Source organism: Andrena cerasifolii, chromosome 6 (genome assembly GCF_050908995.1).
Source record: "Andrena cerasifolii isolate SP2316 chromosome 6, iyAndCera1_principal, whole genome shotgun sequence".
Lineage (NCBI taxonomy): Eukaryota > Metazoa > Arthropoda > Insecta > Hymenoptera > Andrenidae > Andrena > Andrena cerasifolii.
The window spans coordinates 14,811,536-14,825,150 of record NC_135123.1 but is presented as its reverse complement, the minus strand read 5'-3'; the positions used below and the strand labels follow the sequence as shown (position 1 = coordinate 14,825,150).

At 35.9% G+C, this 13,615-nt stretch overlaps 2 protein-coding genes across 4 annotated transcripts in view; one reads left to right on the top strand and one right to left on the bottom strand.

The window, feature by feature from the left end:
* Positions 1-4,541: 4,541 nt before the first annotated feature.
* LOC143369704 (E3 ubiquitin-protein ligase MARCHF2) lies at positions 4,542-10,003 on the bottom strand. Its single transcript, XM_076813980.1, has 4 exons — positions 9,704-10,003; positions 7,671-7,834; positions 6,478-6,719; positions 4,542-6,147 (listed from the first exon to the last, which is right to left on the bottom strand). Exons 1-4 carry the CDS (start codon positions 9,858-9,860, stop codon positions 5,907-5,909), a joined length of 804 nt encoding a protein of 267 aa, XP_076670095.1. The 5' UTR covers positions 9,861-10,003; the 3' UTR covers positions 4,542-5,906.
* Positions 10,004-10,769: 766 nt separating this feature from the next.
* Positions 10,770-13,615, top strand: part of L(2)37cd (general transcription factor IIIC subunit l(2)37Cd) — a 42,713-nt gene continuing 39,867 nt past the window's right edge. The window contains exons 1-7 of one of the 3 annotated variants that reach the window (XR_013085615.1): positions 10,770-11,031; positions 11,243-11,411; positions 11,538-11,714; positions 11,789-12,368; positions 12,491-13,066; positions 13,150-13,358; positions 13,430-13,613. Coding sequence is in view for 2 of the 3 variants with exons in the window: in XM_076815512.1 (XP_076671627.1) it covers positions 11,268-11,411; positions 11,538-11,714; positions 11,789-12,368; positions 12,491-13,066; positions 13,150-13,358; positions 13,430-13,613 (1,870 nt within the window). In the remaining variant the exon portion in view is untranslated. Of the gene's footprint in view, positions 11,045-11,242; positions 11,412-11,537; positions 11,715-11,788; positions 12,369-12,490; positions 13,067-13,149; positions 13,359-13,429; positions 13,614-13,615 lie in introns of all 3 variants that reach the window. The other 2 variants (XM_076815512.1, XM_076815513.1) reach the window with 2 other exon arrangements.

The window sequence follows — 13,615 nt, the reverse complement described above, 5'->3', positions numbered from 1 at the left end:
CTTCCATTGTATTCCACGCGCCTGGCCACACACGTGGTAATACTACTGGAGTCTGACACGTCATACCTCCACTGCGTCACGGTACGCTTTTCTTCATTCATTACGGCTAGGTTCCACGCGAAATAGATGTAAATTCGTATAGATATAATTCACACAGCCAGTTCCTTGAAAGCAAATATACATATTACCCACAAATATAAAACGATAAATTACACGTGCTGTTTGTCTTTCTTTTCGTAGTGTTATCCCTAGTTGTTCCCTTCGCAGACCTAATAGTGAGACCTGATAATTCCTTTACTTTATGTTTGCAATTAGCCAAATTATTATTAAAATTAACCTAAAACTCTAAACTCTATAATAATATGAGAGTTGATGCAGATGATAGCCTCCGATCTTACAAGGGATGTTAGGTAACCCCAAAATTCAGAGAATTATCAACTTTGTGTGCAAATGGAGTAGTTCATCCGCAAGACAACCCTATTTGTTGTTGCTCCCACAGTCTTAGAGGGTGAAGTCACCCTTAGAAAAAATTCAGAATTTTCTTTTTCGTGGAAATCAATCTTTTCAAGTTACTTAGACCATCGACCCTTAATTCGATAATTATTTTTACGTAGTTTTGTAGATATAAAAACTATGCAACTTCTGTTTAAATTTCCTTTTCACATCTGTCTCCGTTTACGAGATATTCCATGAAAAAGAAACTTCTGAACTTCTTTCTAAGGGCGAGTTCACCCCCTAAAACTGTGGCACCAACAAAAAATAGGTTTGTGTTACGGAGCAACTACTCTACTTGGACACAAAGTAGCATTTGCTGAATTCTCGAGATGCCTAACTTCCCTTATTAGATCGCCGGTATTATTCATCCCACTACGCAAACTTCTACGGTCTTCGGCCTTCGACGGAACTTCATCACACCTCAGTCGTCTGTCACTGTCTACCTTCATTCTTCACGCCCCAAAGCTTTGTTGCAAAGGTCATGTTACATACTTGCAAGGCTGCGGAGCACACGCCTACATACGTCAGGCGCACTTCGAACAGAGTCACCGTAGATTATCGAGCAGTATGTAAAATTGTTTTTCGCCCACTGCAACAATTTCGATCATGATCATACAGTGCTCGAAGCTGGTGGCATTACATTGAAAGCAGCAGGTGGAAAGGGGAAATGGAAGTATAGCATGTACTCATACCGCGAATCCAGTCCACGTAATTCTTCGTAACAAGAACTGTCATAAAAAAATTACTACGTCGTTCGTGGAACTCGAGTGCCTTGGATATCTGAGAAATATCCCAGACAAGACAGTTTGGGGGCGTAATCTCTAGCTAGGGGTCATTTCTTGTTTATCAAGTTTACGCTAATAATAATCGTAATACCCTTCACGGCAAATTACAATAAAAGCGAAGGAAACGTCAACACCATTGGCATCGATTAAATTATTTAACACTGTATCCATTATACAGCTGCTTTCGGTCTCACATGTCGCTTCTCCCATGCATAATTCTTACAAGGTAAGCCAGTTAGGTATCCACGCCCTTTTTCCAATGACATGCACCCCTGTGTGGCAAGGTATCACTTGTCTGGAAATCGTCCGCTGTAAATCTTCCTGCCTATCGTATCCATTGAAAAGATAGAAAAATATTTTGGCCCGTAACTTTTTATTTTCCATTTTTAAAATAAGATCTTTAAACACAGAGGCTTGAGACAACTTAAAAACAATTTCTTTCGTGCAGCAAACTAGCAATAACTCGTGTGATTTGTCACATTGAATTCCAAATCAAATCAATTCTATCAAATCATATTGAGCGCCAAATCTCCAAACCCTGTATCTAAATTGTAATGATTTTTAAGCAAATGAATGGTAAGAATTTCGACTGAAATATATTTTGAAAAAGTCGGCGTTCATTGCGAAATTGACTATGTTTCGTGAATGTAAAATTTGTGTAGCTGTTGATGCAGGAACAAAATGAAGAAATAACTTATATCACTTTAGAAATGTCAGGTGTCGTAGTAAAATTAATTTCAGGAATATGAGATGTGATAATATTATAAAAGAGTGTTATTTTGTGTCTTCAAGGTTGTAAGTGTATTTTTAAAAAGACGACTGTAAAATGAATCCTAAGGCAATAGGAAGGTTTGATTCCCGGACCTATTAAAAGAAGGCAACAACCAATTCAAAGAGTATGTGGCTAGAAGAGTTCGGGGATGTAGAACTTTACAACGAAACAGTAGCTTCATTTATTGTTTATGCATAATAGGATTATTGACGTTTCATTGGCTATGTAACGAGCAACCTTTGCTATTTTACTTAAGTCGAGGGCATCCATATTGAATATGAGTGTCGATACAAATTTCAGCATAACCAGTAACGTAGAGAGAGAATAATTTAGTTTCTAAACTAAAAACGAAAATATCTCCATTTCCTTTAAAGTACCTCTTTATGTGCAAATATTTTTAGACGGCAGAGAGGAAAATAGAATTTTATCTAGTTTGTAATAAAATTATACGGCAGACGTGAGACATTATACAATATAATAATAAATATTATTTTCTGTTCTTTGAGCAAAAATTACACGCCTCGATTCTACTCAGATAATTTTCTTTACATTTTTTTTTTAAATATTGTACGACCTTCTGCTTCTATGATTACATATATTTAAATCTGCATTCGCTTGATCGGAATATTTTAACATTTCCCTTAACCTTAATATCTAATCGCGCAGAAGACTGGCATTGGTATGCATGTTTCAAGAAGCATTAGAAATATTGATACCGTGTTTTCCTGTTTGGAATGTTAGGGTAACATTTGTATCGTCATTCTGTTCATGTGTGATTGACATAAATTAGGCTGGCGGCGTTCTAATATTTAGCAGCGTAGCAATTTATTAAATATAGTTGTTTAAGCTCTTTGGGTTAAATATTTTATAGACAGTTCACAATTGAAATTGTTGCATAATTAGTTTCGTGTTTCTTTCGTCTTTCGTTTAGCAATCCAATTTTTGTAAAATATTCGGATGTGGTTCATAATTACATTCAGAAGTTCCAATATTGTTTTCTTTTTTTGGAAAGTAACTAGTTTATTACTCGCAGTTTTATAAATACAAATAATTTTTTACTGTTTATCATTTGAACAATTTCTATAAATATACTATTATTATTTTTATTATATATTATTAGGCACAGAATTATCATTTTAATACAGAAAAGAAAGCAGGAGGTAGTCAATGTAATATTAATATAATTATTCAAGTTTGATACAACTATTACCATATTTCATGATTATTTACTCCGAATGTAGGCAATAATATAGTCCAATTTTATTACGTACTACATATTGCGTTCTATAGGAGTCATAGAATCTCTTTGGTAGTTTTTCTAGGAAAACTATAATCACACCACTTAGCGTTAAAAATTGAATTTACTGCTTTTCTAGAGGATCGTTTACCTATATCATTATATTGGAGGTAGAGCTCAGATAGTAACTAATCAATATATTTCGCTTACTTCCTATTACCATAATGTTATGTAACGTGTCTTATTAAGTATAAAACTTTTTTTTCAATTACGAAATAATAAATTATAAGATAATAGGACTCTATAAAACTGGACTTCATATAACGTGCATATAGAGTTAAATGACAATGATATGTATTTATATTGATATTTCAATTTTTGTCTCTTATTTATTCGAATTAATAAAATCATATAGATATTTCAAGTTAATTCTCAGAATTATTGTAATTCAAATTAATACATGTAAGTAATTTAATTCAAATAACTAAATAAATTAAGTTGGCATTATTTTAACAATTAAAGTGTTTCATCTTAACGATTACAAAATTATTAGAAATCCCAACACGTGAAGTTCGTATTACAAAGATATTAAAATATTTTGCTTTTTCAAAACTGAAAACATTTTGAACACTTCGTAGGATGTGTCGTCTTCGTCATTTTTGAAGAATTTTCATAATCCTATAATTTAGAAAATACATATGTTTAACTTTTTTTAGTATCTATTTTAAACCTTCGTTGACACTCTGGGTGTGAGTCACCCATAAGCTGATTTTGACGCTCTGTACCTTCTGTATGTAAAATAATAACCTACCTTTTTCCAAAGTCGACTAACTCTGCAGATTTTTAGCTTCTAATATTGGAATATGTAAAAGTTATCAATTTTTTTAAGATTTTCTTCCAGTTTTCTCGACACGTGGTAATCTAGATTTTTTTTACAAAAACTGTGATGAAATTTCAATAAAAAAAAACTATTGGAATACATTCTACAGACCTTAAAATTAACCCATGATTTTTTCCATAACGATTGGATTCTACAAATAAGAATGGCAGTCGTTCAAAAATTGTTCTGGGTGTGAGCCACCCAGGTATGTCAAAGTTGATCGAAAAAGGAGGTGTGTCAACGAAGGGTTAAAATAAAATGTACATATAATTTTATAAATTGTAATCACATAACGCTACAGCTCCCTTAACTTCACAATTAAAAATACGAAAGAATAGTGCAAGAAGATCGTAAAATAAATAGAAAATGGGGTAGTATAAAAAAAATCTTTATATAAATTATAAAATTACAATCACAATTATTGATGCTTCTATTCTTCGTAAACGTTTCAGCAATATCACAATTCGATGAACTAACATAATGCTTACGATATCGACGGTACAATCAAATCGTATAAGTAAATATTCTATAAAAAAAACCATCTATAGAATTCGAGTTACTCTTAACAGTCTCACTGAAATCCTTTAATATTCAATCGTTCAGCCCGAAGACGTTTATCTTAAAGGCATTTATACCCGTTCTATGCTTTCGTGAAACATATGCATACTCGTTAAGTACTCACTAGCAGTTCTTTGAGTGCGCGCTATGCGATACGAAAATAGTTCCCTTAAATATGTGTTACTAAATACTGCTTATTTGGACGCAACAGATGAGAATGCATTAATGAGAATAATATTTAGGATCACGTAACATTCGATTAAGCTTCAATACTGAGCTAAGATTACCTTTAAACACGAGCTTATTTTCACACGAATACACTGATTTAACATGAAATTTCAATTGTAGAAGTGTATCACTGCAAGTAAAAGAGAATAACTTTTTTATAATATAAAAGCATTCGTGTAAAGTTTACTTCGATTTTCCTTATGAATATCCCTTCTGCTTCAATTTTTCGAGCCAAGCGTGAACGTCAGTCTGACATTTAAATTTCCAGAAATCTCTAAGTACACTTTTCGAGTTACTATTTAGTGAAACTATCCGCTGTCTGTCACTTCGATCAGGTACTCCATCACGCGGGTGTCCGTTAACGTCGTTCATTACGTTATTACAACATTAACGCACCCTTTGTAAACTTAGTATGAAAAAATCTTACATTAAGTCGATCATCAAAATATTCGATAGTGTTGCGATCTGTTGCACAAAATATCGATCGATCACAGATTTGACCAGAATATATCAATCGCTTATTAGTAGTATATCCAGCTTTTAGTCGATTAAATTTCGATCAACTACGGAAAATATACTAGTAGATCTGCAATTTTAAAAATTTTTTTTACACACTTGAGCTTCTCCTCAAATTGACTTCTGCATTGGAAGGTTTTCAAACGCGGTGATTTAATCGACTTTTAATTGATTCTGAATGTACTGATCGTGCATATAGCGATATACAATATGTAACATCTACAAACAAACATCGCTCCTTGTTATAATAATATGTATCCTGATAATGACAAATTCTAGGCGATTTGGTCTGCAATCATGTCTCTCGAGAAGCTATTTGTGTTCTACGAATTCTCGTTAAAAATTTTCACGCAAAAAGATTCGTTATATTCTTCTCGCAAAGTTTCGCATTGTAGTCAGATCCTTATCGTTCGACTATTAATCGCGATATTTAATTTACACGGCCGTAGTTTGATGTTGTAAGGAACAAGATAGATCGTCGTTAGTAAACGAAGGGAACAGCCAGGCTGTAAATGGATTGCTATGTGATGGATTATTGCTGTTGTTGTTCTGACCCAACTTCCAAAGTGTTTTAATTTGCGACTCTGGACGCGACGATCCCTCAGACTTGTGTTTCACTATTAATTTCACGTCCTGATTTCTTGCGCACCACTGTTGCCAGGACTTCAAGTGGAACCTGTAAAGTATATTTGTATTAATATGTAATATTTTAATTTCCTAAAAATGGATATTTCCTAAATATTTTTTGTCAATAATTCCCAGTATTGTGCACACAATTTTGATGAAGAAGATAATTATTTGGAATTTGAAAAATAGACCGTATCCGCCATGCGACTGAACTATTCGCCATTTGAAACTTCGGTGTGGTACCACAGCTCCCTTCGATTACTAATTGCATTCTATTTTGTACAAAGAATAGGCACCACTGCATTTATACAGTTGTAATTGCTTTAATATCGAGATATGACATTCATAAATTCTTCCACCGAGAAACCATAAATCGTACCTGATTGTGACGATTAACCACAGAAAGTATGTGGCAATCAGCATGCAGCAAAGAATGGCCAAACCTGTGCCTTCCCAGAAGCCAAGCCTGGTGTAACCAGAGGCACCGATTCCACAAAAATATGTCGCTGCGACGCACAGTGGAGTTAAAATAACTAGGCATATCACATCGCCTGCTATGCCTTGTGGCCCGTGAATACTTCTGGTCGTCCACCACTGTCGAAAAGATTGCAACAATTTGTACTTCGTTAAAAAGCGAGCACAATATAAATTAGAATATTACAATCTATAGTTACTATGGCTCCTTCGCCCGCTCAAACATGTTACAATGCATTACGATGATTAATGTTCAAAAAGCATAGTTAATAATATCGTTCTCGAAAAGTGGACAGGCTAAAAAAACGTATACTGTATGCCTGGACTATGATAATTACAAAAATTCCAATTTGAGCGTGATTACTTTTTTAACGTTAAACGAGTATGTTTACAAATTGGTTGCAGACACTTTGAATGTATTTCTGCGTGATAATAAATAGATAACGTCGGGATATCAAAAGCCAATGCGATACGCACGACGGAACTGCTATTTCTTTATCATCGAAGTTAATATATCTTCACTGATATAAACATGGGTACAGGTAGCATTAAAATAAATCAACTTCCTCGAATTCCTTCAAATTAATCTCATTCGAAAATTGTGCTCGCTGAAGCACTCGGACCTTCTCTAGTAACATCTTTACTGGCACGAATATTTGTTCGAAAATTCCTAGGTCTGTGCTTGACAGGCATTTTCTACTTGCGGAAGAAAGATTCACTTTTGATAATACACTGGCGCATTTTATTTTTACCAGCAATATTACTATTCTTTTGTCACTGGAAAAGCATATTGCTAGCGTTATAAAAATCGAAAATCATCTCCGGATCTAACAAAGTTACTCTTTCGATCTGACTATATAATTTGTTCTCTAACTTCTGAACTTTTCCTTCTTTATTATTTTGTACACACATTCGATTAAAAAAATCTCTGTGCCTTCATCTATGAAAACACTATTTCAACCATCAGAGCTCCTTAAGTTCCTCTTAAGAACTGTTAATATTGTTAAAGATACAAGAGATATTCAACAGCGAGCTGTGCAATCTTACTAAATAACTAATATCTTACTAACAAGGCAAAAGATTTACATAGATCTTCACCTGACAAAATGGTTTGTTCTTCTTTCGTATCACAAACGAGTATTTACAAATCTCGCATCGATCTGTATTCGAGGTAGACAGCCATTTCTCCAAACAACTCGTGTGTATCAAGCCCAATGATCCAGAGCATTCGCAGGGATCTATTAACTCCTCCGTGCCTTCATCTGCGAAAGAATCTCTTGTTATCAATCATTCACTGCGATTTATTTCGATTACTTCAGTACAGCACTTCAATTCGTGCTAGCTCTGCTATATTTGCGATTGCTCCAATATCGAAATTTACGAATCCTGTGGATATCAATCTGGATAATCCTGAGATGTAAATCTGTGTATCCAAATAGTTTTACCTTGGTCAACCTTATCACACGACCTTCGGTGCACTATTAATATACAGATAACTCCACTATCGCGTAACAATAATCCACATATATAGTTTCGCTCGCCAGTTATGAAAAAAGTGTATCGAAAAGTGCTTTAATAACTGTGCCGCGTCGATTTTACAACTAGAGAAATCCAATTCACAAAATAATTAGAATTTCTCACTTATTTAGTATCGGCAAAATTATTCTTAAATAAGATACCGCAGTTGTTTATCATGTGTAAAGTTCGTCGCGAACGGATACATATAAATATTAACATCGCCGTTTGGTAGCATATGCATGCAACTGCACGCATATACTATATTTGTACTTTAGGTATGTATATTCTCACGTTCGTGGTAGTTCGTCGCTAATCCATGCTGCATATCGTTTCATCACGGAACATACCCGTGAGTCACTCGGAGTACATTTCGAGGCGTCAGTGGATTTTTCACATCGTAATATTGACTCATTAAGAAAGTACAAGTATAGGGAGATAGCGAAAGGTCGATACACCTGCAGATTCTACAACTAATTGGTCGAAAGTCGAAGTCAGTAATGATTGAAATAAGGCGAATGTCCCAATTTCTGCTCATATCCCCATTTCTGATCATTTCGTATTTTTCTTATTATTATATGCGTTACGTTTGCACTACAGTTGCAAGAAAATAATTCTAAATTACTTAAACATTTACGCGAGGGTTGCACGAGCTTGGGGCAATACATACATCGCTATTTTTCATGAGCAGAAATACGGACATTTAGAGCATTATATATTTAATGACAAATTACTAATAGTTAAACATCTTGAAATATCGTTCTTAAATAGTTTCTGAATTGTTTGATTTATTATTAAAGAATCAATCAATTACTCTGCAAATTTTCATCGCAAACAAATTTTTTACACTTCTTTTATGGCAAGGTACCTCTTAAATGAGCAGAAATTGGGACATTCGCCTTACGTAACTTATTTACAGTTTCACTTCCGTTTCACTTCTAATATTTACACAATCGTTAAAAGTACAAGCACGTATACAAATCAGAATTTTCTTCCCACTAAACTGGCATCGAACAAAATAATAAAAACGACTGGTGCAATTCCTTTAACACGTTTATTCCCGCTCGTTTAATTACAAAACACATTTCGCCACACGTGCCTCGTATTGACTGTGTGAATAACCTGATAGAGAACGATAAGAAAAGCAATTATCGAAACTGAATCACATAACGGAAGTCAACGTCCTTCGAGAGGGCCCCTCCGGTCTAATGTCACTGCTTCGTTTCACTTTTAAACACAAACCCTCGTGCCCCAACCTAAACCCGTATTCCGGACACACTGTTTACACTTTCACCTTCCTCCGTCGCTCCACGCTACACCAGCAATCAGATGCCACCAGATTACAGTAGAAACAAAAGCCAGCAAACACCACTACTTAGCAGGCGCTAATAAAACCTTCGCTACTTGTCAATTTTATTACAAAAATTATTCAGCGAAGCAACGAATATTCGATCACTGCCTAAACTCGTCAAACCTCACCGGCACTCCTTCCACTGACACCAAACGTGTTTATCTTCGAGCTACTCCCAAATTCGTCCACCAACGGTGGCCACGAGAAGCGCGAATAAATCGCGCGGCAAAGGAGAGTAAAAAGTAACCTGTAAGCTGGTGTGTACCTTCGTGGCAAATTCGACAACAAACAGAGCAGGCGCCCCGTTTATCTGGCGTCATGTTGCGCCTGTACAAGGGCGACGAGGAAGAGATTTTCGGCGTGTCGTTGGTCGCGGCGTCGCCGGACACCGCCGTCGTTGCACTGCTCTGTTGAAATTCCATGGGACAACGAGACCCGTTATCGACCTATTATCGAGGAATTATCGCCGGCTATACGTTTGTCGCCGGATGTCGCGGCAGCGTTGTTAGGACGGAGACCAAACGGCGCGGTGGGCCCAGGAGTCCCACCGTTACGCGAAGTGGGCTCGGTGGGTTTATCCTTGACATAGTCGGGGAATTGTTTCCCTTCCTATTCTGTCAGAGGGACGGATCGTACAGAGGAGGCGTGAAACCGAGGTGATCGGCGCGCTTGAAACGTCTGGAGGAGCAGGAGACTATGAAGCTGCTGGGTCCTAGTGGGCTAATGCAAAGTAGTTGCACGGAGGACTCAGTTGGATGATCATTCTTATAATTAGTAGTATATACTCTGTACTATTTATGAGCGGTGTAGAAAATCGGTACGATAAATAAAGGAAAAGTAAATTAATGATGAAGGCAGGCTTAATTTATTTACCAATTTTTACAATCATAGGGAAACTGTTGAATGAGTTTCTGAATTTCAACAATAGTACTGTATGGAAGCTTTAAATTTGCTATGTAGTGTACTATATGCTATATAGTATGCTTTGCTTTTAATTTAAATGATTTTTTAAATTGTGTTAGTTATATTTTTGATAAATTTAAAATACTATAATCGTTTGTTGATAATATTCGAATTGTTTAGTTTTATGGACGTAGTATGGGATTCTATAATATATTTCTATACTTTGAAGCGCGATATTATTCTCTTTTTCCAATTTTATTTTTACAAATACTTTATTACGAGTAATACACATAATAATTATTCGTAATACAATTTTTGCCAGTCTTAATGTACACGTTGAAAGAATTCTATTAAATATTAGTCGTTTAAATATTCTTTTTCGCATCTTTAGAGTTGCATACTTGCGTTTAGAAACGACCTGGGTCAAATTTAAAAAGTTTGTGAAGCCTGTACGTAGGCAATCCGGACTACGTATGTGTATCTTGCTCCACGATTCTTAACCTTAAATTATATATATATTAGTTACTCCGTGAATATAACCTAAAATGTGATGGACACAAAGTGTAGCGTTTAAAAGCAGCTGCGTGTTATGAAACATATGCATTTCATGAAATAATAATACTTCAACGCAAGATTAATGATAGAAAATAACTTGCACATGCTGTAATGAAATTAACCTCGTAATTATATGTAAGTATATATAGTACAACGTTATGACGTTCGAGCATTTAGGCGCGTGAATAAAATCAGATTATAATTATAAAAAAAGTAAAAAGTAATTTAACAATACACATAAATGCAACGTTCCATTTCAATATTCTAATATTTTCTGATTATACACGTTGACACGATAATGCTTGCAAGAATGTGCTGTCTGAAAGTCCAATCTTCTGACTTGTAGGGTATAAGTACAAGAAAAAAGTAATATGAGCGAACCAAGTGACACTAGCGACGAAATTTCTTATACACAAGATGATAAAGACGAGGATTTCAAAATCGAAGATTATCGTAAAGAGATTGATAGCGATGATTCTTACTGCGATATACCTGAGACTAATAACGATGATAATGTAAGATACCAAATGGATTTACATTTCTTTTCTTTGTTTCTTGTTAATAATACGTTGTCAATGCAACGCAGCGTACGATTTATTATCGCCGTAGTGGTAACAGCTTTTATAAATATTGTTGCGTAGACCTCTGAAGGTAATCAGGAAGAAGCGTGCGAGGAGCATGAAAATGATTATATCGGGCCAGTCCTTCCCGGCGGTCATAGGTTCGACAGAAAGTTTCTTTGCATTAAATATCCTGGAAACGTAATCAATGCGGATAAAGCTATACAGACATTGGGGGGCCTCGGCAGCATTACTACGGTATTGTCTTTTTGTGTGAGAAAAAACAAAGGTGTAAGGATTTCTAATGGCTGTTATTAATTACACATCACTAGGCAGTGAACACTCCGAACCGACGTTTGGAATTAAGGTTTAGACCAGATGATATGTACTGCAAACCGACTTGTGGCGATAGATATAATACTAAGGGATTCTTGCTCAGAGTCAGAGTTAAAAAGTCCAGAGTAAAGAAGGTAGAAGAATTCGAGGGGAAGAAAACGGAGAAGCAATCTACGGTTAACAAGAACACGGATAATGCTCAAAGTGACAATAACGTACAGAATAATGGGGATACGGTGCAGTCGCCAGATGCACAGGGCACTGAATCTCGCGACACCAATACGGAGAGTAAAAATGAAGAACGAGTTATGTCTGAATTAGCTGATCAAGTACACAGTTGCAGTCTTAGTAGCTTCGATTGTACTCCTGGCCCCTCGCATAAAAATTTGTTCCCTGAGGGTATTAAAGACTTCCAAGATTTATCAGTTGATAATGACACGAACTTTATAAAGAATAAGAAAAACATACCACCGACATTCGATCGTAATAAATACGAAGACCTTTCGGAAGATAAGGATTATGAATTGCCAAAATTAAAAGTTTTGGGGAGAGTTGACACAGAATTCAGATTCACAAGTATGCATTTCAGTTCACTTGGATAATAAAATAATTTACTTCTTTTCGTAAATATGGTTGTGTTTGATAAGATTCTCAGTACTACATAGCACGTTGTACATTCTGGTAATAATATGTTTTAGATCTCTGTGACTTTCAGTATTTACCAATGACTCAGAAAAAAGGAGACCCTAAAAGATTAGAGTGTATATACGATAAATTCTGTCCAACTAATATACCACATTACTCTTGGTTAAAGAACGACGTGCCTTACTTCTTTCCACCAGCTGCGTTCAGCAGAATGGATACGATACAGCAATACGTACCAAAGACCGAAGCCAACTCGTATCCGGAGAATATAATTGGAAAGAGTAGAAAACGAAAGTCAGGGTTCTCTAATTTCATTTACTTTTCGACTCCGGACGTTCCTACGAAACCGCCAGTGGGCATAGAGACAGCTCTGAAAGTGAAATTCGTTCAAAATGCACACTTCGACCAAATGCGTCAGATTTTCGAGGACCGGCCAATTTGGTCGAAAAATGCAATAATGTATAAGACTAAGTTTTCTAATGACCGACTGAAAATTCTACTTCCCTCCGTCGCCTATTACTTCATGACCGGCCCGTGGAAGATTATGTGGGTAAAATTGGGGTACGATCCAAGAAAGGACATTACTGCAAGGAAATATCAGACTTTAGATTACAGACTAAAAGCTATGCGTGAGTTCTTTTGAAATAACCGCTAGTTCGGACGAAACTGCGATTCTCCCTTGAAAATTCGTTTATTCGTCTTCTATGCATAGACGGTTTGGGATCTACTGTGAAGTGTAAGAGGAACTACTCAGAATACACGTTGCCATACAAATCAACGCCAGCTGCGAAGCAAAAAACAATTCAGCCGAGTGGAAGTTCTAGCCAAGAGCAGAGCCATAAAAAGGAGCAAGACTATAACGAAAACGTGTATATTTATCGGGAGGGAACGGTACCTCCGTCGAGGCAAATGTTTTATCAGGTTCGTACCAATTATCTTACCACCGTAATATTCATAAGTTTCGTTTGAAATTGAGTTTGAATTTTTTTTAGTACTGCGACGTCCTTGTAGAGGAAATACAAGAGATGTTAGCAAAATTGCCGGACCCCCTGCCCAGCACAAGGTGTCACGAGAAAAGGGGCTGGCTGCCAAGTGGCTTTGATGTACAATGCAGAGAGATCATTAATAAACAAGTTCGGTCTGTTTTGAGGAAGCAAATGAATATCCCCGAGGATCGT